Source organism: Suricata suricatta, chromosome 11 (assembly GCF_006229205.1).
Source record: "Suricata suricatta isolate VVHF042 chromosome 11, meerkat_22Aug2017_6uvM2_HiC, whole genome shotgun sequence".
Taxonomy (NCBI): Eukaryota; Metazoa; Chordata; class Mammalia; order Carnivora; family Herpestidae; genus Suricata; species Suricata suricatta.
Window position 1 is genome coordinate 38,084,487 of NC_043710.1, and position 27,647 is coordinate 38,112,133.

At 43.3% G+C, this 27,647-nt stretch overlaps 2 protein-coding genes across 5 annotated transcripts in view; both read right to left on the reverse strand.

The window, feature by feature from the left end:
• Positions 1-7,053, reverse strand: part of PRMT3 (protein arginine methyltransferase 3) — a 122,624-nt gene extending 115,571 nt beyond the window's left edge. The window contains exons 1-5 of the mRNA XM_029914898.1: positions 6,841-7,053; positions 6,442-6,577; positions 4,812-4,894; positions 2,756-2,805; positions 2,031-2,133 (exon numbers count right to left, since the gene is read on the reverse strand). Of these exons, the coding sequence (XP_029770758.1) occupies positions 2,031-2,133; positions 2,756-2,805; positions 4,812-4,894; positions 6,442-6,577; positions 6,841-6,868 (400 nt within the window). The 5' untranslated portion in view covers positions 6,869-7,053. The remainder of the gene's footprint in view (positions 1-2,030; positions 2,134-2,755; positions 2,806-4,811; positions 4,895-6,441; positions 6,578-6,840) is intronic.
• Positions 7,054-8,949: 1,896 nt separating this feature from the next.
• On the reverse strand, positions 8,950-24,464 carry HTATIP2 (HIV-1 Tat interactive protein 2). 4 transcript variants are annotated; one of them, XR_003900236.1, is made up of 7 exons: positions 24,211-24,411; positions 23,675-23,870; positions 21,260-21,367; positions 12,933-13,070; positions 10,881-10,942; positions 9,892-10,170; positions 8,950-9,213 (listed from the first exon to the last, which is right to left on the reverse strand). XR_003900236.1 is itself a non-coding variant. In XM_029915116.1 (6 exons), the coding sequence occupies exons 2-6, from the start codon at positions 23,867-23,869 to the stop codon at positions 9,945-9,947; spliced, it is 729 nt and encodes a 242-aa protein (XP_029770976.1). In that variant the 5' UTR covers position 23,870; positions 24,419-24,464; the 3' UTR covers positions 8,950-9,944. The 4 variants fall into 4 exon arrangements, 2 of the variants coding, with proteins under 2 accessions (XP_029770976.1, XP_029770975.1); XR_003900235.1 differs by having other exon boundaries at positions 9,867-10,170; XM_029915116.1 differs by lacking the exon at positions 24,211-24,411 and adding an exon at positions 24,419-24,464 and having other exon boundaries at positions 8,950-10,170.
• Between the last annotated feature and the right edge of the window lie 3,183 nt (positions 24,465-27,647).

Here is a 27,647-nt window from a genome sequence, read left to right on the forward strand (position 1 = left end):
CTTCTCTTCCATCTCTCTCCACCAATGGCTGGGAGCACATAGAACACGGGCAGGGCACTCAACGCCTGGTTCAAGTTCTCCTTGTTTAACTAGGTCTCTTTAAGTGTTCCAGATCACAGTCATGACTTCATCCAAACTACTTTAGGCCTTATTTATAACATTAATTTTCCTTGATTAAGCACTTGCCCTCTGACAGGTACTGTGCTAGTATGCATTATCTTTGCAACCATTTCATAAGGTAGGTTTCATTATCACCTTTTTTACAAATTAAGGCTGAAAGAAATTAACTTCATATACAACTGGAGAGTTGGATTCAATACTGATCTATACCCACAGTGACCAGCATACAACACTCAGTATTTGTTGATCTGAGTAATCTCTTCCTCTTCTGAACTGTACTACCTTTTCTACTTCTCACGAAACTTACCAGATTTGACCTTATAATACATGCCAGACATTTAAAAACAAACCACTCTTATTACTAAGATTGTGGGCTTCCTATGGGAAGGATTCACTTATTCATGTTTCTAAAGCATTTAACATACTACTTTCACCCTGTGAGTGGTCAATGAATGACTTTGAGTTTATGAAGTCACAAGGAGCACTTAGTGGGCACTTTGTCATTTATCAAAGAGATCACTTTGGCCACTCTGGGGAGAAATAAAATTAAAGAGAATTTGCAGGGGCACCTGGGTGGCTCAGTCGGTTAAGTGTCTGGCTTCGGCTCAGGTCATGATCTCACGGTTTGTAGGTTCAAGCCCCGCATTGGGCTCTGTGCTGACAGCTAGCTCAGAGCCTGGAGCCTGCTTCAGATTCTTTGTTTCCCTCTCTCTCTCTGGCCCTCCCCTGCTCGCAGTGCCTCTCCCTGTCTCTCAAAAATAAATTTTTAAAAAACGTTAAAAAATTTTTTAAATAAAAAAAAAAAAGAGAATTTGCAAAAACAGGAAAGAATCAACCTGGGACTCACGAAATTTTAGAGCCAGAAAGAATATCAGAAATCTGGCCTGGGTTCTTCATCTTATAGATGACGACTTAATAACAGAAAGCTCTGTCCAGGGTCACAAAGTTCTTGACTCCTACACTGAGGTCCTCACTACCACGCTGCACCACCACACAGCTAATGATGGTGCTACTCAAAGAAATAAGTACTTTCCCACAGTTTTCAGTAATCAGAGAACTGCTCAAATACACACTGTCAAACTACTATATGTGAAGGTACATGTCTGTTTAGAATGGTCTTGCTGGTCTGAAAATAGCAAACCCTCAACCTCACCTTACTGACACATGAAACATAGAAGAAAATATATATAAGGGGAAATAACATAAATCATTAACCCTGGTTAAGTTAGAACATTAAGGTATCTGTAAGAAGCTAACAGACTTTTCATAAGATCTCTGTTCAATGAAGAATGGCCAATGCACAGGGCAAGTACTACGTAAGAAAACTACAGTCAGGAGATGAGTGTGGCCTGCCCCGAGGAAGGCTCTCGAGTTACTGTATTAGGTAAGCCCATGGAAACTGGAGCAGAATCTGTTCTGCCTCCAAACAAAATCTCAGTAAACTGGATGTCTTGAGGAAAATCAATTATCAGACTTAAATATGTCAGACAAAAGCAGCAAGAATTATTAAATCTACTTTAAAATTATTTCGAATCAGCAGATTTTAAAATTATGGTTAACTTAAAATAAATTAAAAGTTTAATTAATTTTAGTGAACTAAATTAAAATTTCAGTCAATTGGAGCAGACTATAAAGTAGCCTACAACTAAAAATTATTCTCTCAAGTCCCCTCATGTTTCAGAACATCTTGTATACAATGTTTAAACATGCTCCTATTTCTAAATTACTCTCTGGCAATGACCAGTGTGACTAGCAGTTAGTTCTTAAATATAACTTTCCCACTGAAACCGACTACCTGGTGAAGTCTTTAGAGAATTAAGGAGGGGATATATTTTCCTAGAACACGTTTAACCACCACTTTGCTATTACAAAAGGCCCTACATTAACTAGGTACTGTAAGTTCAACTTACCAAATTGAAGTAATAGGTCATCTTCTAATACTGGCTTCAAATACTCTTCTTTCTCCCAAGGCACTGGCTTGTATATGGAATTCATATACTCCACCGTAGGATTCTGGATGTAAAATTAACTGCATGTTCTTTTCATTGTATATAACCACACACGCCCCCCACAGCAAAAACTAGGGCAACTAAATTTTTAAAAAATGTCTACCTTACATAAAACCTCTATTGAAGGAGTCTGTGTTCACCTGTCACTTCATTAACTTGATTGAACGATTGCTTACATTAATATGCCATATGGTTTCAATGCTGGATTCAATTGTTTGGATTTGGAGGAATTGGCAACATAAACATTCATTTGAATAGAAGAGAAAAAAGGGACAAAATATTTGAAAAAGAGAAGAGACTACCACAGTACTTGAAATCATGCTAGATATTATTTTTGATTTTAGAGAAATACTGTGTATCAGTTTTCCCATTATTTGACACTGAATTACTTTTTCATATGATGTTAATTCACCTCCTAACACAGTTAAAAATGGCACCTTACTAAGCGTGGTGTGGATTCATTGACTTGGTGCTCCGTGTCGTAGTTCCTCATGTCCATGAAGTGACGCTAAATCTAAAACAGTTCCTCACTTAGCAGTTCTTTGTATTTTTCTAAAATCACTGCATCATTACTGTGGTATTTCTCTACTTTCCAAACAAAATTATAACTTAAGCTACCAACTTACCTTAAGTCTAATAAAATTTATTAGTTTAATGTATCCATAAAATTCCAGTCCTAAAAGGGAAAAAAAAAGATAATTCACCTATTTTAATCCAAGAAGAGTTTTGTTTAATTGACCTGCTCTATAGTTAGATAATAAAATATTTCTGTTCTCTAAACTACAACTTATAATATTTTAAATTTTGTAAGATCTAGAAATAGTAACTTCAATACTTCTGAATATTTTAAGAAAGCCACGTGGATGACAATTTTTAATGTTTTTCTTATATTTCTAAAGAGTAGGAAACTGATTTTTAGAATTCAAATCCTCATTTGTAAGAACAACACAAATCAGGAAAATTTGGTTGTAGCTTTTTAACAAGTATTTGACAGTTGATATTAGAGCCAAAAGTTTTAAATCCTCTATTTTTTGGGTGCCTACCAAACTATAATTTTGTCAGGACATGGAGTATACAAAGGAAAATAGTTTTTACATTAAGTTAAATGACATAAGTTAAAAAACAATGAGGCTTGTTCTCTGGCTCTCTTCTTTCCAGAAATGAAGCGGGATTTAAAGCACGGAAAAGCAATAGAATATCCAACTAACTGGGTATTATTTGTCATGAATAATGTTGTCATGAGAAATATAACAGCATTTAAAATGTTTTATATGCATAATAGCAATACAAAGACCTCTATTAAATGACAAAGTTACAAAATTATATTTTAAAAATTTGTTTTTGAGAGAGAGCGAGTGAGCACACAAGGAGAGGGGCAGAGAGAGAGAGGGAGACACAGAATCCAAAGCAGGCTCCAGGATCTGAGCTGTCAGCACAGAGCCCAATGTGGGGTTCGAGCTCACAAACCTGAGGTGAAGTCAGATGCTTAACCAAATGAGCCACCCAGGCATACCTCAATTATATTTAAAGTATGATTCCAATTCAGTTTAAATGCACTAAAGGGATGCACTGAAGGTGCAGAGCCTGCTTGGGATTCTCTCTCCCTCCTTCTCTGCCTCTCCCCCACTCACATGCACACTCTCGTACTCTTTCAAATAAATAAATATTATAAAAACGCACATAAAAAAAGAATAAAAGCAGTTACAGTTGAATTTATGATTTATAAATGAATCACATGTTTAATGTCTTTTCCAGTTGATAGTAAATACAAGGACTAAAAAAACAATTCTGTATTTAATTTTAGTGGAATAGTTAGCTCTTCTGCATCCATTTAAAGAAGTAGAAGACTGTAATTATAAGGAAAGTATGTTATAGGGAGCCTGGACGGCTCAGTCGGTTAAGCGTCTGACTTCGGCTCAGGTCACGATCTTGCGGTTTGCGGGTTCAAGCCCGCGTCAGGCTCTGTGCTGACAGCTCAAAGCCTGGAGCTTGTTTCAGATTCTGTATATCCTTCTCTCTCTGCCCCTCTCCTGCTCACACTCTGTCTGTCTCTCTCTCTCCCAAAAATAAATAAAAATTAACAAAAAAAATTTTTTTAATTTTTAACGTTTATTTATTATTGAGAAACAGAGATACAGAGCATGAGCATGGGTGGGGCAGAGAACCAAAATAATTTTTTTAAGGAAGTATGTGTAAATGCAAGTTTCCAAAGAATCATCATCTAAATATTTTGCTCACCACCTTAACTTTATCACTTCTTTCTCTATACTCTTACCAAACTCAACTTTGTATACCCTGAAGTTCATGTTATGCTTTGACCTGGTAAGCTGTCTTTTTTCATAATGACTACCTCCTTTTCCAAACTCCACGTCTGTCCTTGCTATTCCTAATTCTAATACAATAAAAATGCAATCACATGGCAACGTTGTTTTATTCTTTTTGGTTGTGAAGTCAATATAAGCCTAAATACAGTGAATTTTATCTAGAAGAATGACTTATAATTAGCTCTTCTTCAAAGGCCACTTGTCAAAAAAAAAACTTTATTAGATAGGCTGCTCCTATATTTTTCACCATATTGAACTTGCAGAGGAAAGGAAAGTTGCAAAGGAAAGTTGTGGAAGAATACAGAGTTTGAACTTGAATTTCACAACAAAAATTTTCTTTATTCTAAAAAATACTCACCATGTTTATGGACCATGTTATCAATGTTAAATTGATGCTCAGACTTACAGTGTGAAAATGTTTCTTCAGCAGATGTAAATAACCTGAAAATCAAATAACAGCTATATGAAACAGGCCCCTCAAAAGTCTAAATTTGGATTTCATGCTAAATATAGACTCCCCACCCTTCTGCTGGTTTCTAGTTTTATATACAACTAAGAAAACACAAACATACCTGTACATGAGAGGAACCCAGCACTGCTACTGGGAATTAGAACTTCTGAGTCCCATTTGACACCCCAAACCACCTTTTTAAACGTCACAGTTAATTTATTTGCCAAATAATAGAACTAAGACTATCAAAAGGCTTTTAAGAAGAGAATTTCCTTTGGTAGAGTCTATTTCCCTCAAGACATGAAAATTCCCTACAGAAGATTCTTTCCTCCTCTCCATCAGTGATGCTTCCAGAGGCCTTGAACTACAACGGCTCAAACTGCTTTTAGAAATGAAGCATACAATGTAATTTTTACAGTTGGCATATTCCCAAAGCGCCATATTTCAAAGGTAATCATGTAGTGTTCTCAAAGTACTGGTGTTCCGGACATTGTGAGGACCAGACCTCTTTATTCCGTGACCTGCAAAACTCAAGGACACCTGAAGTAGGGATATACAGCAGAGAAGCTGCATTCGTCTGGGTGCCTGGCACAAACACAGCCGTTAGTTTTCAACAAATGTTCACCTTGCTGTACTTACACAGCCTGCCACACAGAAGTACAGCCCTGATGCTCAATAAATATGACTTTACAACAACTAAAGTATACGCAGACATTCTGTACCTATGCAAATGAGGCTAATGTGAGACCACATGACGAATCAAGAAGAGCTGATACACCACCAATCGGCACCATGCCCAGATTTATGGGAAACCAGCAAACGTTGAGAAAGTAACACTGGCCAATGCCAAGCAGGCCTCTTTCATACCCCCTTGCCCAGAAAGTCAGCCAAAGTCAATGCTTACTGAGATGAATAGGCAGAATTTTAAGTGCAAAGAATAGGGATTGGGATATAAGACAAGCCACAACATTGTCACCTTGAACAAGTTATTGATACTGTAGTGTCTTTTTCACTAAGTGAAAAATGCATCAATTCCTTTCTCTCCCATAGGTGGGGAGCCCTTACCTAAGAAAGATGATTCTTCAAATGGTTCAAATGGAAATAATGTTGTCACTTGAGAAGTTGTCTACTTATTAATGAATTATAGGATGGTAAAGCTGGAAGGGTCACAGGGATTATCTAGTTTTGTGACTCCCAGACATGTTATTCATTAGAATAACCTCAGAAAATGTCTTTATAAAAATAGAACATTCCCATGACTGATTTAGAAGGGGTGTGGTGCAGAGTTCAGTCTCTTTTTTTCTTTTATGTCTCAGGTGACAAGGGTGCATAACTAGATTTAGGAACCATAGATTCAGTCCCTAACCCTCTCATTTCACACAAGGGGAAACTGAGGCCTGTCGAAGAGAACTAGTATAACCTGGCTTCCAGTTGGTTCAAGGATTCGAGGGCGGGCCGTTCGGGTTTGACTGCGGATCACGCGTACCCACAGGGCCCGGCACCCTGGGGGTGGCGCCTGGCACTGCGTTGGACGAACCTGTCACAGAACAGACAGGGGGTCTGCTGCTTGTCGTGAGGGAGATCAGCATCGTCCTCATCCTCCCAGGCGGCCTCGTCACCGCTGTCGGACAGCTCTGGCAGGTCGTCCTCGTCCTCCACAGCGCCCCGGCCGCCTAGTACATGCAAACGATTAGCCCTGCCCGAGACGGACACCAGGGCCTGCCGGGCACACGAGGAGCAGGGGAGGCGGTGCGCTGCCCCCGCCCCGCTCCCCGCGGCCCTGGCCAGCGCACCTCCTTCACCCACCCTTGCCAGGCCCCACCGCCCGGCCCCGCCTCCAGGGGACGCAGCGGGACAGGAGGGTCTTTCTCCCGCCCCGCGGCGGCACGGCCTGCGTGCTAGGCGAGCCGGGTGCTAAGGGGCCAGGGATACCCACCCGCAGCGCCCGGCGCTAACGAGCACATGGCGGTATTGCCCCGGAACCCCGCGTGCCTGGGGGCGGGGACCGGGCTGGGCAGCGCGCGCGCAGCCGCTTCCGAGCTCTCCGGGCCCGGAATCCCGGGAACGAGCGCCAGCGCGCGGCAGGGCCCAGAGTTGGGGAGGCTCAGGGTCGCGAGAGCGCGCGCGTGGGTTTGGGAGCGCTTCCGGCCCCGAGGCCACGGTTGTTGGTCACGTGAGGTACGTGGGCGGGGCGAGAGCCCGAGCTCTGCCTCCTCCAGCCGACGGGTTGACGTAGCGCGTGCCGAGTAAGCGCTGAAGCGGGGTTGAACGTCGCAGGCTTTGACGTGACTTTTGTCTCCTCCTCGCGCTGCGGCAGGTCTTAGCGGGAGGTTCTCGCTCGCGCCCCCCAAGCCCTGAGGCGGAGAGACGCCGCAGCGGTTTTGCGGCGGGCACCGCGCCCTCTGTTCGTCCTTTATTCTAGGAATGGGCAGTGGAGCGGCCTCCTCGGCGCGCCCTCTGGTGGCGGAGGAGGCGGAGCGCAGGCAAGAGCCTGGGCCTCGACACGGATTATTCCTGAGCTTCTGATCCCCTTGGGGCGCAGTAGGGTGGGGAGAGGGAACTGCAGGAGACAGCTTGGGTGTGCTAAGCTACATAGGGACCCACGCCTGGCGCCCTGATTTAAGTTTAGTCTTTAAGTGCAGTGGTTAAGGCAGAGCACAGACGCCGCAGTTGACCTACTCAGTCTGAATCCTACTTCTTTCACTTTGTTACTGTGATCTTGAGCAAGATCAAGATCTCTCACCGCCGCCACCTCAACTACAAAACGGATATAATGACTGCACGAGCCACAGAACTACTGGAAGGATAAAACGACTTAGTACATGTAAAGTGCTTAGACATATGGGTTAACATCGTCCTGAACAATGAGCAGCAGCTGCTCCGTTCGGTTATGCGAGGGAGTGATGCTCTTCCACACGTTTAAAAAGTAATGTTATGGCCGCTTTGTGGGAGGAACACACACGTTCTCCTACCTTATGCCATTTTCTCCCTTCCGAGCATGTACTCAAACCACAGGATGCTTTGTTAGGAGGGAGTTGACCTCATTAATTTCAGTAGGTAATTGTCCCAAGCTTCTAGTATGAGAGCCTGGCACGTTTATCCCACTAAAAGTACTACCTCGCCCTAGGCTCTGCGTAATCCTGCCTGTCATCTCAACTCACCCCTACACCTGGGTCCCACCCTCCAGCCTCTGATTTAGAACTCAGAAGGCCTTTGCTAAGAATGCCATACAAATACAAACCACCATCTCTAAAGAAGTTTCCACGCCATTCCAGCAGCCCCCACTTGGTTTCTTTCTTAACACCTACCATTTGCTTGTTCTGTTTTTTCGTCTTACCCCCCAGCATTGTGTATGAGGGTAAAAGCCTGGTCTCTTTGCTTCCATTTCTCTGGTACATAAACATGGTCTAACTCCTACCAGGTACTCAGTAAATTTGCTGAATGAAAACGCCCTGAATTGCTAAGCCCTTCTGAATGTATTCCTCTCCTAGAGGACAGAATCTATCAAATATCAGTTTCCCACAGGTTTCAGGATATCCTCATAGGGTCCCCTCATTTCATGCCTCCCTTCTTGGAGCCCACGCTTGTTGTCACCCAAACCACAGGCTCTTCAGAGTTCAGCCCTAAAGGAACCCCGCCTGGCAGGAGGAAGATGTTCTCTCTTCACATCCCAAGACCCTACCCCATCCTAAAATCTGTCTGTTTCCTAGGTGATTGAGAATGAGAATGTCCAATCCATTCTACAGATATACACTCCCAATTAAAGGGGATGGCCTTTATCCTCTGGTGTTCACTGAAGCCTGGAAGGTACCTGGCATCCCCTAGACCCTGTAAAAACTGAATCACTTTGTTTCCCTCAGCACAGAAGTTAAGACAAGGTTTCATCATTATCCTTTGTTCCTGGATGGAAATTAACAGTGTACTCCTCTTGATTTTGACCCTTCCTTTGGCATCTTTCCTTCCTTTTCTATAGTTTTTAAGTGTGACACCTTGACATACACTTCTACTGGCTGTGTGAACATTTCATCATTAATTACTACAGGGATCCTGGACCACATATTTCAATTTTATTCATCCATAGCATGTACTAATCCAGCCACAATTAATGGAACTTCCTGGAAACAGACAGATACTGGAGGCTTTTACAGAGCAGTTAACAATACAAGCTATGCAGTCAGGCTGACTTGGGTTAGAATCCTGGCTCTGCCATTTCCTAACTTCGGGTCTTCAGCTTCGGACTTGTGGGCAAGGCACTTAACCACAGGGAGGCTCAGTATCTCCACCCAAGATATGGAGATGATAGTCAAACCTATAAGGATTATAAGGATTTTTGGAGGGTTACAAGATATGTAGCATATTTAACGCCTGGCACTTGATAAATACTAACCTCTATTCTACCATCCCACTGGCCAAAATGCTACATCTTACCACTGGTAGACACTTGGACATTTTGTAACAATCTAAGAGGCACCCAAGACTTGTCCATTTATTTTTCTTCCTATATTTAATTCTCCCATGATTATACAAGCCCAGTTATATAATAACTTTTATTACGTAGTCTAAAGAAGTATTAAGGCACAATGTTCATTTACACAAATACGGCAGTCAGCACCAGGTAACTAAGGAACACATGTGACAATATTAGAACAGAACGCATCTGCAAAATACAAAAGGTTTGTACTGCTGCTATGGCTGCAGACAAGCCTTCCAATGCCAGCCTCCCCACCAGCAGCACCAGAATCACTAGGGGAAGCCTAAACTGAACAACAGATTCCTGTGCTTGCACCCTGAAGATTCTGATTCAGAGTTTGAGGTTGAGACTATGAATCTATTTTTGCAAAGCTCCCTGGGTGACATATATATATGTACAAGCAGGCTCTGCACTGCTGATGCAGAACACAGTAATTTTTCATTGGATCTGGGCAGCTGAGAATAGTGAAACGACAGTTAAAATGCACTGACTTTTTTTTTTAGACCTTGAAAGTACCAATTAGGTGGTGGGTGTTGAGTTTTACAGAAGGAAGTATTTCTCCAGTGTGGTCACGGCTCGAGAGAGTCATTGGCTTTTCCCAGGTCATGGATGGCCTTATTTTCCAGCAGTTCCTTCCTCTTGCCACTTGGGCTCACTGCGTTGTTCAGCATTGCCCTGACCACAGTTGTCACTGGCACAGAGTGCCCACTGGCCCAAGATTCTGGTAAGGAGCCAAAGAACTTCCGAACCAGCCATTCAGCTGGACGAGATTCTTGCCTATCACACAGTAGAACTCTAAAGAGAAAAAGAAAAGCAAAAGAATAGATGGTTTATTGTATTCAGACTGTAGAGGGTGTTAGGAACTAAATGGTGCCCGCCCCCTCCCCCAAATTCTTGTTGAAGCTCTACCCTCCCCAACGTGGTTGTATTTGAGAGCAGTGCATTCATGAGGATAATTAAGGTTAAATTAGGTCGTAAGGGTAGGACGCAGATTGGATAGGACTGGTATCCTTACAGAAGAAGGAGAGATATCAGAGCTCTCTCCATGTGCACACAAGGGAAAGACCATGTCAGGCCATCTATAAACCAGGAAGAGAGGCCTCAGCAGGCACTAACTTTGATGGCAACTTGATTTTGCACTGCTAGCCTCCAGAATTGTAGAAAATAAATTTCTGTTGCTTAAACCTCCCAGTCTGCAGTGTTATTCTGTTATGACAGCCTAAACAGGTGAATACAATGGGTAAAAGGTTTTGTTTGGTGAATGATGAGGATTTTTTTTTTAAAGGCAGGAAAAGCTACCTAGGAAATCCCAGACTACTCTGAACCTGGCACCATCAAACTGTACACCCTTTCCTCCAAAGCCAAAGGCATGTTCTTCAGAGAAGGAATCCATCTCCAGCCAACGTCTTTCATATCTTAGAGAGCTTAGTTGTCAGCCTCTTCAAATGACAAACTTCTAGAGAATACTGAACAGCGGCATAGTCCTGGGCAGTATGAATGCTTACCCAGGCCTAAATACAGAGTACCGTTCGAATTGTAATTCTTCAACCCTAGCTTCCACTTCTCCCTGTTAATAAAAAACAAATTTTAACAGTTAAGATCAATCATAATGCTTAGAGGGAATAACTTGGGGGTTTTGAAGAGAATCTGCTTCTGCAGGTCCCAATAGTTATAAATATCCTTATCTAGAATTTTAGATTCTGGGAAGTGAAGGAAGAGATCTTTTAATCCTGATATGCAGTAGAGAGTTCAAAAAGACAGACTAAATAAGACGTAGCTATATAGTCAGTCTGGCCTCTCATGTGCCTGATTTTAAAATAGATCCAGCAAGTAAGTAACATGTTAGGAGTTCAACCATCAATGAGTAATCTCCCCTTAGTCTAGAATTAATGTCGCAGGCTGATGGACATCAACCTTCTTTGGTTTCCAGGTAGCTCCAGTGGGTCAGAAGATCCTCTATATTACTGTCTTCCTCACAAATCCCATCAAATTTCAGGAGAGTGAGATTTCATCTACATGATGGCTTACAATTAAATTTGTTAAACTATGAATTTTCATGCCAGACATCTCTATGAACAGAAATGCCAGAGGAGCTCTGGCCACGGGCACATCTAAAGGCCATGTGAATTCATTGGCATGAAGTCTCCTCTTTCTTGGACTATTCATACCATTCATTTGGTATCTAACCAGATATATCACATAATCTTGGGTAACTTTCTTAAACACTTTTGTAAAATTAATGTTTTTTAGTATATTTACAGAGCTCTGCCACCTTCACCATCTAAGTTTAGAATTATGTCATCACCTTCCCCCCAAAAACACCCCACGCCAACCAGCATTCACTCCCATCCCCTCCCCCCAAGCCCTGTCCAACCACCAATCTTTCTGTACATTCTGAGTATTTCATATAAATGGAATCATACAAGGTGTGACCTTTTGTGGCCCCTCATAGTGTTTTCAAGGTTCACCCATGTTATAACATGTGTCATGCCTTTTTATAGTTGAATAATACTCTTGTTTCTATATACCACATTTATTCATCCATTCATCAGCTGATGGACATTTGGGTTGTTGACACTTTGGCTATTATGAATAATGCTTCTGTGAACATTCATATAGAAGTGTTTACGTGGGCAAATCTCTTAGCTTTTACAAAGGTATGTTTTGTCTCTATTAGCAGCATGCATAAAAGAGTTAAGGTAGCAAGCTGAGACTCTATTTTCTTAGAAAGACCCGCTGCAAGCTTGACCTTTGGCTGTGTCTGGGAACTGGGGTATCAGGAGTGTCCCCTAACTGGCAGGCTAGTTTACAGTGCCTACACTGTACAAACAATGTGGCTTATGCTGAACACTTGGTTTCCTTCTGGAAGCTTATAATGTTTTCCAGGCTCAGGGTGTGCCAACGTGAATGACCCCATACAAATTCTGAACTCCTGGGCTCCGGCGAATTTCTCTCATATTCTCAACACACATTGCTCGAGAAATTAAGCCTGTGTGACTCTACTGAGAGAGGACCCTCGGAAGCTTGAGCCTCTCTCCTCTGGACTTCACTGCATGCATCCTTCCCGCTGACTGCCTTTGCTTTCTATCCTTTCACTGGAATCAATCCTAGCTGTGAGTACAACTATAGGCTGAGTCCTGTGAGATCTTCTCTCAACTTAAAACTTGGGGCTGACCTTGGGGATCCCCAAACAAGCTGATTAGAGATACCTTGGGGGCAAGAGCCACCCCCAATAATAAAATATCATCTACTCGGGAGAAGTTCAAGAGTCACTGCCTCTGTGCCTCTTCTGGTGCTAACATTCCATGCCGCTATTCAAGACCAGAGCTGCCACATCTTATTTCATAATGACTAGATAATCAACAGGGGGAAAGACACTGGGAATTATCTTTCAAATCACTCCTGTTTACTAAACATATCCCTGCAAAAAACAGTCCCTGTTGTTTTTAAAAAAAGGAATAGAATGCACTTCATGCCTTTCTGTATTATTTAGCATGTTACATTATTTAGGACTGCCAATTAGTTAAAATATATGAAAGACAGAAATGTGCACAAACCTTAACTTGCAGATATAAAAAATTGCTTGACTTATCAGCTCCTTTAGTGGACAGCAAGTTAAAATGTTTGCAGCCTCCAGCTTTGGCCAGCTCTGCAGACTTGAGGACATAGTCTCGATCGACACGAACAAATCCTTCCTGAGGGTGAAAAGGACAGGTGTTATTTCCAAAAAGCTGGTAGTGCATCTTAAAGACTACTATTCAGGTTGGGTGGCAGGCCAGGAGGCCTGCGGGGGACTGGAGATCTAAATAAAATGCATCCGAGCATAGACCCTGGGAAAGGCTCCAAGTGTGAGCTTTAGGATAGACGGACCAGCTTGAGCAGCAAGGCCAGTGAGAAAATAAGGACAGTGACGTGGAAACGCAGACATCAAACAAATGTGCAAGCAGCACAAAGAACAATAAGGTCAGGCTGAGAAACTGCCCTAAGTCACACGCTTCTCTGTCTTTTCTCTATTGTGTCTGCGTCAGCTCTCACGTGCAGGGTCTCGTGCACAGGAAAGAGCACTAGCCAGGCACTACCAGACCGAAGTCTACTTAATTTCCAATTTTGTGTATGTTTTACATCTTACTTTACTTATTAATAAAAAGTGAATCCTCAAATTGTTTCACTGACAGGTATATGATCAGGAAGGTGTGGAGGCCGCTGGCCTAGACTCAGTCTGGGGAGGGCAGTGGTGGGGTCTTTCTTCTTAATTCCTATATTAGCATCAGTGTATGTCTGGCACACAAGAGGTACTCTAAAAATATTTGAATGAATGGATAAAAGTCCATTGAAAGCAGAGACCAGGCAAAGCCAATTAGAAAGAGGCAGGGAAAAATAATAACTAAGTGGCAATGAAGGAGGAAGGGAAGCATGGTGCAAACAACACAATGTAAACTCATTTCCAGGGCCTAGTGGCAAGACACATGCCTGTACCCAGAAAGGGAATCCCACAAAGTAACAGCTTCTCAGGCCCACCACAAATGCTGGCATCCTTGAACTTCACACAGCTGGAGAGGAGTCTAAAACCTAGTGAAGCTGAACCTCATAAATACCCACAACCCGATAATGAGGTTTTCTGTAATGACAATTCCAAATCTGAAGACTACATTACCACCCTCATGGTTTTTTAATTAAATATTTGCCCTGTGGTCCTTGTGGTTCCTAAATGTTTTATTTCGTAATGAGATGTTTGTCTTGCACGTCAGGAAGCACCACGTCCACGCCCGTCCTCATGGAGACGTGAAAACAAGGGCCAGTGTCTGGTGAGCTTCTGGCTGGGAAGAGAAAGCTGAGAGCGGAATGTGAATTCTGGCCTCTGAGTGGTGTCTCCATTGTACCCATCTTTCTTCTTATCTCATGCTGCCTCTAGCTAATGACAATGACTAATTCATAACTAGGGGGTGGGCAGAATAATGGTTCCTCAAAGATGTCCATGTCCTGATCCCCATACCTGTGAATATGTTATGTTACACGGCAAAGAGGAATTCAGGCTTCAGGTGGAATTAAGGTTGCTAATCAGCTGACCTTAAAATAAGATTATTCTGGATAGCCAACTGGGCCCAATGTAATCACAAAAGTCCTCAGAGGTGGAAAAGGGGGGAGGAAAAATGTGAGGAGCACTCAGTCCCCTGTTGATGGCTCTAAAGATGGAGGGAGGGGACCGTGAACCAAGGCGTGCAGGCAGCCTCCAGAAGCTGGAAAAGGTAAAGAAACGGATTCATCCCCAGAGCCTCCAGAAGGGAACACAGCCCTGTCAGCACCTTGATTTTCTCCCAGCAAAATCCATATCAGATTTCTAACTTACAGAAAGGCAAAATGATACATGTATGTGGTTTTAAGCCACTAAATTTGAGGTGACTGATTACAGCAGCCATAGGAAACTAAGACAGATTTCAATTTGAACACAACAGGCCCCAGCAAACTTTCTCAACTTTTTTTTTTTTTTTTTTTTTTGAGAGACAGAGAGAGACAGCACGAGCAGGGGAGGGCCAGAGGGAGAGGGAGACACAGAATCCGAAGCAGGCTCCAGGCTCTGAGCTAGCTGTCAGCACAGAGCCCAATGCGGGGCTCAAACCCACAATCGTGAGATCATGACCTGAGCTGAAGCCGGACACTTAATGACTGAGTCACCCAGGCGCCCCATCAACTTTGTATAGAAAGAGATCGTAAAAGAAAAGTGAACATGTAAATATAGAGCTTGATGAATTTTCATAAACTGGACATCTTCCGCAGCTAACTCCCAGATCAAGAACTAGCGTGTCACCCCTCCCCCAAAGCCTCTCCAGTCTTCCTATGTCATCAAGGACAGTACATTTCCAACCACACCCACTACCTACAGGACAGCGTTGTTTCTGCCTTCCCAAGGGGACGGAACCGTCACCCTGTCCCCACGAATCTTCACTGTCTCGTTCTGTGTTGTACACTTGCACATTCATCCCCGCAGCACACTCACCCACACTCGATCCAACTCACAACACTGCTCTTTTACACCAGTATGAAGCAAACCGAGTTTAACACTCAGCTCATCCTGACGGAGGGATGGGATTCTCGTCAGGGCCATTCTCCAAATCGAGATTTTACACGTGCTGAACGTGTGCCAGGAAAAACAATCCAAAGCTACACAGAAAAATTCTCAAGCCCTTGGCTCCTCTTCTATGTCGATTTCTTCCCCTCGCCCCAACTTGCCAAACTCTGATTTCAATAACACATTTTTGTTATTCACAAGGAAATTACAGAAGTTGATAGGGGAATAGATTCCTTTTTGTCATTGCTGTTGTTTTAGCACTATTTCTTGGGAGTGTTATCGTAGCTGTCGCTGTTAAAATGCTTTTTCTTCCATCAGTTTCTTTAAAAATAAAGGAAAGATTCGGCCAATCACAAGTCGCTGGACCGACGCTGTCTCCCTTACTTAATCCAGGGCCAGTAAAGGGATAATTTGATTAAACGGAGACCCTAATTTATTTGGCTTTAGTTCTGGATCAACCTCTCCTTAATAGAGTGCTGCCGTCTCCAATTGTTAGATGAAAATTAGAGTGACATAAATGCCATGGGACTTTTTCAATCTGATTAGTCCACTAAAGCACATCAATACCACCCCAGCCATCACACTCTGGCGTCCTTCCTTTCACCGGCCCGGCGAACAACTGACAACCGCTCGGTGAAAGAGGAGCACCCGCACCGCCGCAGAGACCCCCACGCTTGGCCCGTCATCCCTGCTCAATGGGCCCTGTTGACAAGGTGCCCATACCTTTCTCCATTGCTGTTCTCCGGACAAAGCTAAAGATTGTTTTATTAGCAATCAATGGCTGTTAATCCAAAATGATTTCACAAATCCTCTGAGCCCTCAAGCTGATTATAGATACGCATTTTTTTCCAAGCCCACAAATTTTGAATTTCACTTCCCCTGCCCTGATGCGTGGCCTTTTAGCTGTGAATGAAACTCAAAAGCAAAGGGGTCAACGGCTTTCAAGGACTTAGAAACCAAACTTAAACGTGGATCCTGGTGACAGACTCAGAGACATCAACCCACATGGATTTTCTCTGGAGTGAGGAAGATTCCATTTAGAGATAGAAGGAAGCTATCTTTGAAATCTTATTAACATCGTTTCTTGTACTCTAACAGCACAAATAAAAAAAACAACAACAACAGGAGAAACAAGCTCAAATAAGCTACTTCATATTCTGGAAACACAATTTTCAGAAAAACAGTGTTTAGTTTCCCTAACCATATGGCAGGAGAAAAGATATCTCTTCTGAGAACATTAGGTCCATTCTGTAACAGTGTCTTTATGATTCCATAGTCAGTGTGCCCTGCTCTAAGCTAGAAAAAAGAACTGATTAAGTCAGCTCCCACTGTAAATTTCCTTTCCTAGCACCTGCTCAAGAGAATAAACACAATGTAATACAACTCAGCAGAGATATCTTCATAGGCTCCACAAACATCGCGGGAGACAGATTCTCCAATGACTCTTTAAATCGTATTAAAACCCAACACTACTAAGTACTTCTTCTCTTCTTTGCACGTCTGAAAAGTGGGGACACTGTGACTTAAGAACAAGTCCTGCTAACAAGGCATTTCAGCACTGACCAGCACAGCCAAGGAGCCTGCCACAATGACCCAACATCGGGGGCCTCCTTCTTCAAGGAGGGAGGAACCATCATCCGGTAAAGGGGCCCACGTAGTCATATTCCTGCTTCAGATTCTTTCTCCTCTACTCCCTTTGCAATCCAGCCCATAAAGTTAAACTAGAAAATAGAGACGCTGACAAACAACAAATGGTCCGATCTGAACCCCATTTGTTTGTGTCCTGGAGGGCACCTCAGTATTTGATGCAGAGTGGCAGAAGCAAGATCTTGGTTAGAGAAAAAGTTCTGGAAAGAAAAACAAAAACCAAACAGGTACTGAGATTCCTGAGTTCATCTCTATGTCCTCACAAAATGTTTCCATTTGGGGCATTCTTCTCTCTGTGTGATGGAAGTCAAAGAATTCTGCAACCAAAGGGGTCAGGGGTCGTGTCCCTCTCATTACCGATGAGGAGGCCCTGGCCCATGGGAGCTACCCAGCACATCCAAGGTCCCATGTTACAGAATCGGGGCTGGATCACCCGGCGGGAAAACCAAGCGGCCCTCGTAGATCTTGGAAGGCAGGAGGTTTACCTCACACTGGTGGGCTCAGAGATCATTCTCCAGAGGTCTTAGACCAGAGCATTAGCAGAGGGAACAATTTATAGCCTGTTACTTCCGCATTCCTCCTCAACGCTCACGACAAGCAGGGTGGGAAGAAGAACCCGGAAGGGAGACAGGTGTCTTCTTATCAGTCCTGTCGGCCATCTTACAGCAGAGCCTCAAACTATCAGGGGCCCTATCACCTCACAAGCAGCCTTCTGGACCTCAAATTACACAGTACAGGTTATGACACGAAGTCAGCAAGCTTTTCCTGTGAAGGATGAGGTAGCAAAACTTTTCAGATTTACAGGCTTAGGTTACAGTTACCCAGCTCTGCTGCGGTGGCACGACACCAGCCACAGATAACACGTCAGGTAACGAGAACTGCTGCGCTCCAGGAAAACTTTATTCGTGGGCACTGAAATGTGAATTTCTTAAATTTTCACGTCATGACATATTACTCCCCTTTTGAGTTTTTTTAGCCATTTAAAAATATAAAAACATTTTTAGCTCAATAGGTCATCCAAAAACAGGCAGGCTGTGTGTGACCCAGTCTGTGGTCTGCGACCTGGATTAGAAGAATGTATCATTAGAATCAGAAGCCAGGAGGCTCTAACCATGCCTGATGAATGTTACAACGGCTGCATGAATCACATGAACGGCACTGTCCTTTCAACCGAATCTAAGAACCTGGACTGCGAGGAAACTAATGAAGAGGTGAAACCATATTGCACCACCTCAAACTCACTGACTGCATCCTTCCCTTAATACATGTAAGGGGAAAGCACTATTCTCAGTGACATCTGTGAGGTTTTGCTCCACAGCCCAGGCCTATATAGATCTGGGTTTCGAAGGGTATTTCAACCTTCACTAGCACACAATTTATGTATTAAAACAAGGTGAAGGTCACCTGGGGATTATAGTACCTAGAAAAGCATGCTCCCAAAAGCGGGTCAACAAAAAGAGGGAGGTTGGCTTGCATCACAATCTCCCAAGGAGCTTGCTAAAAATAAGGTACCAAGCTTCCAACCTTAGAAATTCTGCTCCAGCAGCTCTGGACTGGGGCCAAGTAAGGAAGTCGCTGCACTGATGAGACAACCATGGCTTGTGAAGGTGAAAAAGAAGATCGGCACCTAACATGACTAAAGGAAATGGTTTTCCAAACAGCTGACAAGGCTAACAGACCTATCCCTAGCTCCGGTTTCAGAAGAAATCCTGGTAGACTGAATTTTATGGGTTGGAATGTTCTCCCCCAAATTCCCATGTTGAAGTCGTACCCTCTAGTACCTCAAAATGTGAGCTTATTTGGAAACAGAGTCATTCCTGTTATTATTAGCTGAGGTGAGGTCCTACTGGGTCGGGTGGTTCTTAATCTAATTGGACTATTGTTGTAAAAAGAAGTGATTTGGACACAGCCCCCCCCCACACACACACACAGGAAAAACGCCAACTGAAGAGACACACAGAGAAGACGGTCATCTGTCAGTCAAGCAGAGAAGCCGGAAAAGTTCCTTCCCTCTCAGCCCTCAGGGTAACCCCACCTGTCAACACCTGGATCTCAGACTTCTAGCCTCTAGAGCTTTGTGACATTACATTTCTGTTGTTTAAGTCACCCTGGTTATGGTACTTTGTAATAAGAGCCTCAGCAAATTCAGACACTGAAGATCACAGGGAGATAAGATGGCTGCTCAGAGAGGGTCAACAATAAATGAGACAGAAACCATGAGTTTCTTGGAGTTTCTCTAATGGAAAGTCATATTGCTGAGGAAAAATGTGGGGTGTTCCAGTTACAAAACAGCTACAGAATGACAGTAGGCTTGCATCAGCTCTGCAGTATTCACCTGATGAACTCTTTCTCTACATACAGAGAGGGCTGCCAACTCAGAATTCTGGGTAGGGTGAGCTTGAAAATCCACCATCCTGCATCAGACAGCTCTTATTACCTAGCCACTTGTGAACTGTCACTGCTTTTAAATTACCTAAACTTATCACAACCCCCAAACTTTATATTGCATCCAATCTAAATAAGTTTCAACTAAAAAAAAAAAAAAAAAGGGGAAAAGGCTTTCTGGAGGAAATGTCAGTTTCCTTTCTGCCACTATCCTCTTGAACCATTTAAACCCCAACTCATTTCTGAGATTATAGTTGGGTTACTACATTTTTTTCTCTTGCTTACCCATCAATACTTTTATCTTTTCAAACTGATTTTAAAGAGAACAAAAGGTACGGAGTAGCCTGAGGTGGGAGGTGTGGGGTGAGGGAAGAACCAACTCTATCTAAAAATATATTCTGGACAGGGAAGACACCCAATTCCTCTGATGAAAATTGCTTTGCACGATTTAAATGCAACAAAACAATTTAGACTTTTTCCTGGAGCATCCTATAATGAGATTTGCCTTCTGTCGTGAGTATCAACTGCTCCGTTCCTAATGCAGTGCAGTGTTTTTTATTTTGCTGAGTCACCACCAAAATCAGGCTGGCACTTGAAACAGTTCAACCTGCAGTGTGCTAGAACAAAAGTTTTTCAGTGCTCTCAGAGGGCACGCTGCTTGTGACTGTCCCTGGAATTGAAAAGACTGCCCCAGCTGCTGAGCGGGAACATGACCCTTTCTAGGAGATATAATGCGTCAATTCCTGGGAAAGTCAAATGTCTCTACAATCCATACTGCCCAGCACAGAGCACAAACCCAGCTGGGTTCCAAAGTGGACATGACAGAACTGCAGAAGATCTAGAAATGCATCCCTACTGAGAGCATGAATAGAATTAGTCTTTGGATCACCAGCAAACCCAGAGAAATACATGTGAGCTGAACTCCTTAGCTGGTATAGACCAAGAGTTCTTAACCATGCACTCTCCTAATGGTTCTGATGCATGGGCCTGTAATAAATCTAGGATACACTCCCACGGCAGCATTGTGGTCCTGCATATTTAATAGACACATTTAGCTCCAGCAGCAGCAATCCTCGGCCAGAGGGATAAGCTATAGTCAAAGTATAAATTAAGAGGTATTAACACTTGCCCAAAATCTACGTAGTAAGCCAATGACTTTTAACTAAGTAGTAAACTATGACTCCTGGACAGAGGCCAATGCAATTTAGAATACCATTAAAAAGAAAATAAAACATGGATTAGAACACTTCTGCGTCAGTTAAGGCTGAATCACCACTGGGGTTGAATCATCGCTGAAGGCTGAGTCATCACTAAAGGCTAGCTGAATCGTGCCTCTGTTCTGATGTCCTATATCAGAAGTTTAAAGCTTGGCACAAAAAGAGGTTGAGGCAAATCATTCATGTGAGAGAGAACGCTTTAAGTTTAAACCATTTATAAAGAAAAAAAAGTTTACTGCTAACAGCATGAGCAGTTACTTTTACTCAGACATAACGGTTTGCCTTAGTCAGGAGATGTAGTGACAGCAATATTTGCAAGACTCAAGACCTTGTAAATATTTACGATGTCTCCCAGCACGAAGGCCTGAACTCAAGGATTACTTTGAAGGAAAGACGAATTTATCAGTACTATCCAAAGAACGGTAAAAGCTAGGGCAGCATATGAAATCTTAAATGATAAGAGCTTATTTACATTTAAGCACCACAAACATAAAGAAAATAGTAAGCAAGAAAGGAATCTTTGACGTTACTGGCCAGCGAAAGGGAAAGGAGTCTATTTCTTCCTTACCGCCCCGGCTTTTTTTCTGGTGGTACCCAGGCAACAGAATCCAACATCGTGACCTTGAAAGGCAGAAGCGTAGTCATCCAACTTTTCAAAGTCCACCACTTCTTGATTCTAGATGACAAGACGTAGCTGTAAATAACTTGATGTTATTAAAAGACAGACAAAAATGCCTCTCCAGATTTAAGGAATAAATTACAGAACATTATTGAAGAGGCTGCCCACTTACCATCAAATTTTGCAAGCTCTTTGTTCTGGCATCTCTTTCTCCCGCCAGTCTCCTTCTATCTTTTTCATGTTAGTCTATTTAGCAGGGCAGATTCCTAGGTATGGAAGTTGTGATTCCACGTACTGTTTATTTTACTTAGTAAGAAATCTCGGAAAGAGCCACAGCAGAACTGGTGCAGAGTGGCAGAAAATTGGGGCATTAGACAGTAAGCATAAATACGTTTAATAATTTATACAGAATTAACAAGGTGCTAGGTAGTTTTTAAGACCTATGACCATGTGACTTACAGACACTATTTACAAAATTGATACTTTGCCGGGAGACAAACCAAGGTTAGTAATATAATAAAAATTCAATTAAGGAAAATGCATAATCATATTATCAAAAAATTTTGCAAGCTCATTTTCTCCCACTAAAAAATAATTTATCTGAACTCAAAATCTACAATGCACTTAGATGTCCACAGTACACATAATTGGACTGTAAGTGATCCCTAGATCTCTAGGGTCAAGTTCAATTATCATTTTCTCTCTGGAAAAATAAAAGACCTGTCTATACTACCAGGAGAGATATCAATGAGGTATAATGTCAGGGCAAAGAATGGTGTTTGGAATCTCGAAGACCTAGGTCAGCTCTGGAACCTGCTACTTATTAAGCCTGTATCTTGGCCAAGTTATTTACCATATCTACCTTATGTGCCTCAGTTTTTTCAGCAATAAAATGTGAGTGATAATCTTTCCTTCAGTCCAATTCATGAACCATCTATGTTAGAATCGGCCTGTGAGTGCTTTCAGAGAAAGGATTATTCCTAGGTGTTGGACCAATTCTGTTTCTGAAACAGAAAATGCACTTTTAATAAGCACTCTCAGTAATTTTTATGCTTACTCAGATTTAGAACCTCAATGTGACCTCATAAATTTGTTGTGAAACCTAAAAAAGAAAGATTGAGGGATGCTTGGGTGGCTCAGGCAGTTAGGCATCAGATTTCAGCTTGGGTCATGAGTTTGTGTTTGTGGATTCGGTTTGTGGGTTCAAGCCCCACATAGGGCTCTCTTCGGTCAGCCCACTTAGGATCCTCTGCCCTCCTCTCTCTGCCCCTCCCTAACTTGTGTGTGCATGCCCTCTCTCAAAATAAATAAAGATTAAAAAAAAAGATTGAGAAGTTCCCATCACTCAAGAGTTCAAAAAAAATGTAGTTTTCCTTCCCTACTATCAACTCTTTCAAAAGATTTTCCTGGCCCTACGTGCAATGCTGAAGAAAATGTTTGCATTAAGAGCATAACCAAAAGATGTGCCACCAGAACTTGTTTATCAAAGTACGGAACTCAGTTTCAGTTTTTAAACCAGAGGTATTTGACATACCCCATGAAGGCAGACTATGAAGACCACTTATTACCTAAGTCTGAGCGAAGATGTCCATTTTAAATAGAAAAGTCCTGATGAACATACGATCTATGCAAAATAACTGACCGTAGAGATACAGTACAGGGGTTAAGAACATGTACTGAGACCACCTGTTATCTAGAATGTTCCACCTGTGAAGCCTGTGGGACCAAGTTCTATAGTTGTGGGGTCTCAGGATTACATTAGTTTAATTTACTGCATTTCACAACTCCTTTTAAATGAGGAAAGGAATCTCTGCAAAGCTCAGACTTCATATATTTAGGGGAATCCAGCGTTATCACCTGGCTAACCATGTAAGTGTGACAGTAAAGAGAATATTCCACTTCCATCCACAAGGCTGCAGCCCTGGGACATTCTGAGAGCAATTCTTATAGGTGAATAACTGCACGTTTCTCAATTCACTGACATTAGTATTGAGTGAACAGGTAAACAAAACAAGCAAAGTGGTTGAGAAAGTTGCTCAAGGTTACAGGCCTGCTTCCAGAACCCAGCTTGAAAGAGCCTGAAAATGTGCTCTTCTCTATCTCCCCAGCCCCCATTAGAATCCTTACACAAGTCTAGATTGAAAAAAGGGCTTTGCCCAAGGTCACACAGTGAGTAGGGAGTCCGACCTGGGCTTAAAACCACGACAAAAGCTTCCAGAAAGGGGTCTCACAGACTATTCTTGGCCACATTCTGATCACCTCTAGTCTACCACTGGACGGCAAATGTTCAGTCTTTCAATAAAAATATGCTCACTCTGCAGAATCACAGCAAATACATTTTTGAGTCCCAGCTAAAATACCCACCACATTTTTATAAGCTTCCTCATCGAAGGTGAGCTTTCTCCGGCCAATGAGCGTGACTTTGGAAAACAGGTTCTGTTCCAAGATTTCTTTTAAGAGCACTCTGCCGGTTTCCCCGCTGGCACCCAGAATAAAGACAGATTTATTCTGCATCCTGAAGTCTTCTCGAAGCTTCGGCAGCGCCTCAGTCTCGGCCATGCTACAGAAATAACATCGATAGATGCGGTTTGGGGACGTTTAAGGGATGGCCCTTGCTTATCCTGGGGAACAACGGTGGCTTATTTGTTCTAGAAAAAGGTATTATTATTCTCTGCAGTCTGGGCCCAAGGGAAAGTGCTGAATCACCTGCAGGGCGTGGCGCCCTGGCCACCCCCGCACCTCCATCTATTACTGCTCGAAAGGGGCCCTAAGGAGAATGAGCCCAGGTGCCACGGCACCCAGGGGCCTGATTCTCCACCAGTACGTCCAGTTCCAACCTCTTCTTCCTCCGCCCACTGGGATGCGGGGCCCTAGCTCGGTCCCCAGCACGGAGGGGTTACCTGGAGCCGGTCCCCGGCCCCGCTTCCTCAAGCCACAGCAAGAGCAGGCCGGCCAGCAGTGCCGCCGCCGCCGCCACCGCGCTTAGCGCCGCGGGCCCTGGCATCGGGGAATCCCCCGTCCCCGCGGCTCCACGTCCCCTCGCCCCATTCGGCGGATGCCCCTCCCAAGTGTGCGCGGGGGTCGCAGGCGGCCCCAGCGCGCGCCTACCCGACTGTCTTCCGGTGACTTAGCTGAGCGTCTGCCTCGCCCCGCCCACGGGGGGCGGGGCCTGGGGAACGGCAAGGGGCGGACCGCGAACACGTGCGCTGCGCGGCTGGGTGGGAAGCATGGAGACAGCCTCCTAAATGTCAGCAATCGCTGGCATGCTTTCTGCGACCTTCGTGCCGCCACCTAGGCTAAGCTCGCCCTTATCCAAGGCCTCAGCCAACAGACTTGACCTTCGCCTTCGCTGGTCTGTTTCTAAAATCTCTTAATTTCAGTTTGTATTGGGCATCTCTATCTCGAATTCAACACGTCAGAACTTTAACCGTTCCCATCCAACCGCCCCAAACCGAAATTAAACAAACTTCCTCCCTGCCTCTCTTGAGTCTCACTGTGCCTATACATTTTCACACTACTCACCCCTCCTCTCTCAAGTCAGAAATATGGGCTATCCTCTTTGACTCCTTTTTTCCTGGCCTTTCCACAGTCTAGATTAATCACCAAGTCCTGTAGTCCTATCTGCCTTCAGATATTTCTCTTGTGTAATTCTCGCTCTCACCAGAGCTCACCAGTAAAACTGGTTTCCCTGCCCAGGTCCCAGCTGGTGAGCCAGGATGATCTCCCACACCTGATCCTGTGGTTCACTCTTCCAGATCAGTGGTGTTTAGAACATAAACAATCTACAGTGGGCCTGCCCTGGATCTTGGAAGTGCTGGACAGGAAACAGAATCACAAGTAGGAATCCAGAGATAGACTGTGTTGTAAACGTTGGTTATTTTGGGCTGCCCAGCATTCAAACACTATCCCTACTTTTGGGAATTCCAAAGTAAGTGGGACATAGGACCCCACCTCTTCTAGAAGCCAAGTGAATCATGTGTTTCCTCACCCAACTCCTTGGGAACTGTTATATGTAGGTGAGACCTAGGCTCGGCTCAGCAGACACTGCCATCCAGGATTTCACTTCTGGTGGAGTAATGAATAGATGCAGTGGAAGCCTGAGATAGGGTTTGACTGGGCGAGGCAAAGACATAGGGTAAGGGCATCATCCTCTGATCTGTTGGAGAGCTGATTGTGTGATGCTTTCTGTGTTTTGCCTCCTTAATTCCTGCCTGTTTACAGAGCCTGTTCTTTATAGTTTCTGTTATTCTTCCAATAATTTTGTTTTCTGCTTCAGCTAGCCAGAGCTATTTTCTCTTGCTTGCAATAAAAAAAAAAAAACCTTGAATGATACAAAGCAGAGTGATACGTTCCCCCACTGACCTGTCATAGTGTTTGCACCCTTCCCTTTGAGTTCCTAAAGCTTTTCCACTAAAATGCAGTTTAAGATCTTGTTACCTAGCACTGTCTCAAGAATTCATTCATCAATGAATGACTCCTTTTGCAGAGCTTAATTGTCCCCAGTGTCCATTCTCCCGTTCTTTCCTTTTCTTAGTTGTGGCATAATTGCTAAACAGTAAAACGCACAAGTCCTAAAGGTTCCGTCCCATGACTTTAGACAATTGTGTATACACCAAGGTAACCCACCTAAAACAAGATATAGAACATTTATGTCATCCTGGAAAGCAGCTTCGTTATTCTTTCTAGGCAATTCCTCCCCATCCAAGAAGCAACCATTTTCTGATCTCTATTAATACAGATTAGTTTTGTCTGTTACAGAACTTCATTAAATAAAATTATACAGCATATACCCTTTGTGCCCCAAGTTTTTCTGCTCAACATAATGTTCTGGGGTGCCTGGGTGGCTTAGTTGGTTAAGCCTCCGACTCTGGCTCAGGTCATGATCTCACATTCATGGATTCGAGCCGTGCGTAGGGCTCTGTGCTGACAGCTCAGAGCCTGGAGCCTCCTTTTGATTCTGTGTCTTCCTCTCTCTCTGCCCCTCCCCACTCATGCTTTGTCTCTCTCTGTCTCAAAAATAAATAAAACATTAAAAAAAAAGGTTCATCCCTGTTGTTTATAGGGCTGTATTATGACCTCTCTGGGCCCTTGGGACTTCATGGGCCCCTTTCTTCATAAAAAACGAGGTTAAAAATTATATTTTATAACTGTTACTTTAAAAACAAACATATCCATATTATATATTAATAAAATGTTTTCTTCAGCCTGAAAGTTCATTTTTTCCTCCTGATTTTAAAGAAATTAGAATATTCTCACAGACGGGGGCACTGTGCCTACTGTGCCAAATGGGTAAGTCAGCCTTGGCTGTTTCGTGTATCAGCACTTGGTCCCTCTGTTGCGGGGGGGCATTCCACTGTACAACTATCCCACAACATGTTCCATCATTCTCCTCTTGATGGACATTTGGTTTGTTTCCTGGTTTGGGCTATTATGAATAAGACTCCTATGAGCATTCTTGTGCCAGTCATTTTGTGGGCAGAGGTTTTCATTACTTTTAGGTAAATACCTACAAGAGGAATGACCAAAGCGTTCACTAAGGTGCACATACCATTTTCTTCTCCTACCCACTTGGTATCATTAAGCTTTTTAATTTTAGTCATTTCATGGATGTTGAATGATCAAAGGGCTCCTCATCTTTCATTGAGCAACAGGGCTCTACGTTATAGCTGACCACATGGCTGTCTATTTAGATTCTACATTTCCTGGTATCACTTGCAAGTCAATGTGACCATGTGACAGTGTTTTAGCTAATGAACCTCAAGAAGAGATAATATGTGCATATTTGAATCGCATTTTCATAAGGAAGTTACCTGTTTCCCCTTCCCTTTCCCTTTCCTCCTATCATTAGGCCAGAATGTGAATGTGGTACTAGTAAGCCAGCTCTGATCATGGGAAGAAAAATACCCTAGAAGATGGCAGAGCAAGAAGTTAGAACATGAGTTCCTAGATGACTTCAAAGAACAGAGACCCTCACCTACCCTGGACTGCCGGCTCATCTGTGGGCAATGGAAGAGAAGTAAACTTAAGTCATGTTGGAGCTGTCATAGTTGTTTCAGCAGCTTAGCCAGCATTTGCCTAATATAAAATTCTTTTAGTCAATCTTGTCAATGGATCCTGACTGATTATTTAATGTGAGCTAAATACTGTGCTAGGTACTATGGATTTTTCCGAGATGAATCAGATACTAGATAAACTTGCTCTCATCTGAGATGGCAGGTCATGAATACTTGGGGAGCTAAATAAAAGTACATGTTAACATTATCAGACATCCCCCAAACCTTCACAGGGCGGCACGTGCTAAATGCCAAATGAGTATACACACAAGAGATGGAAACTC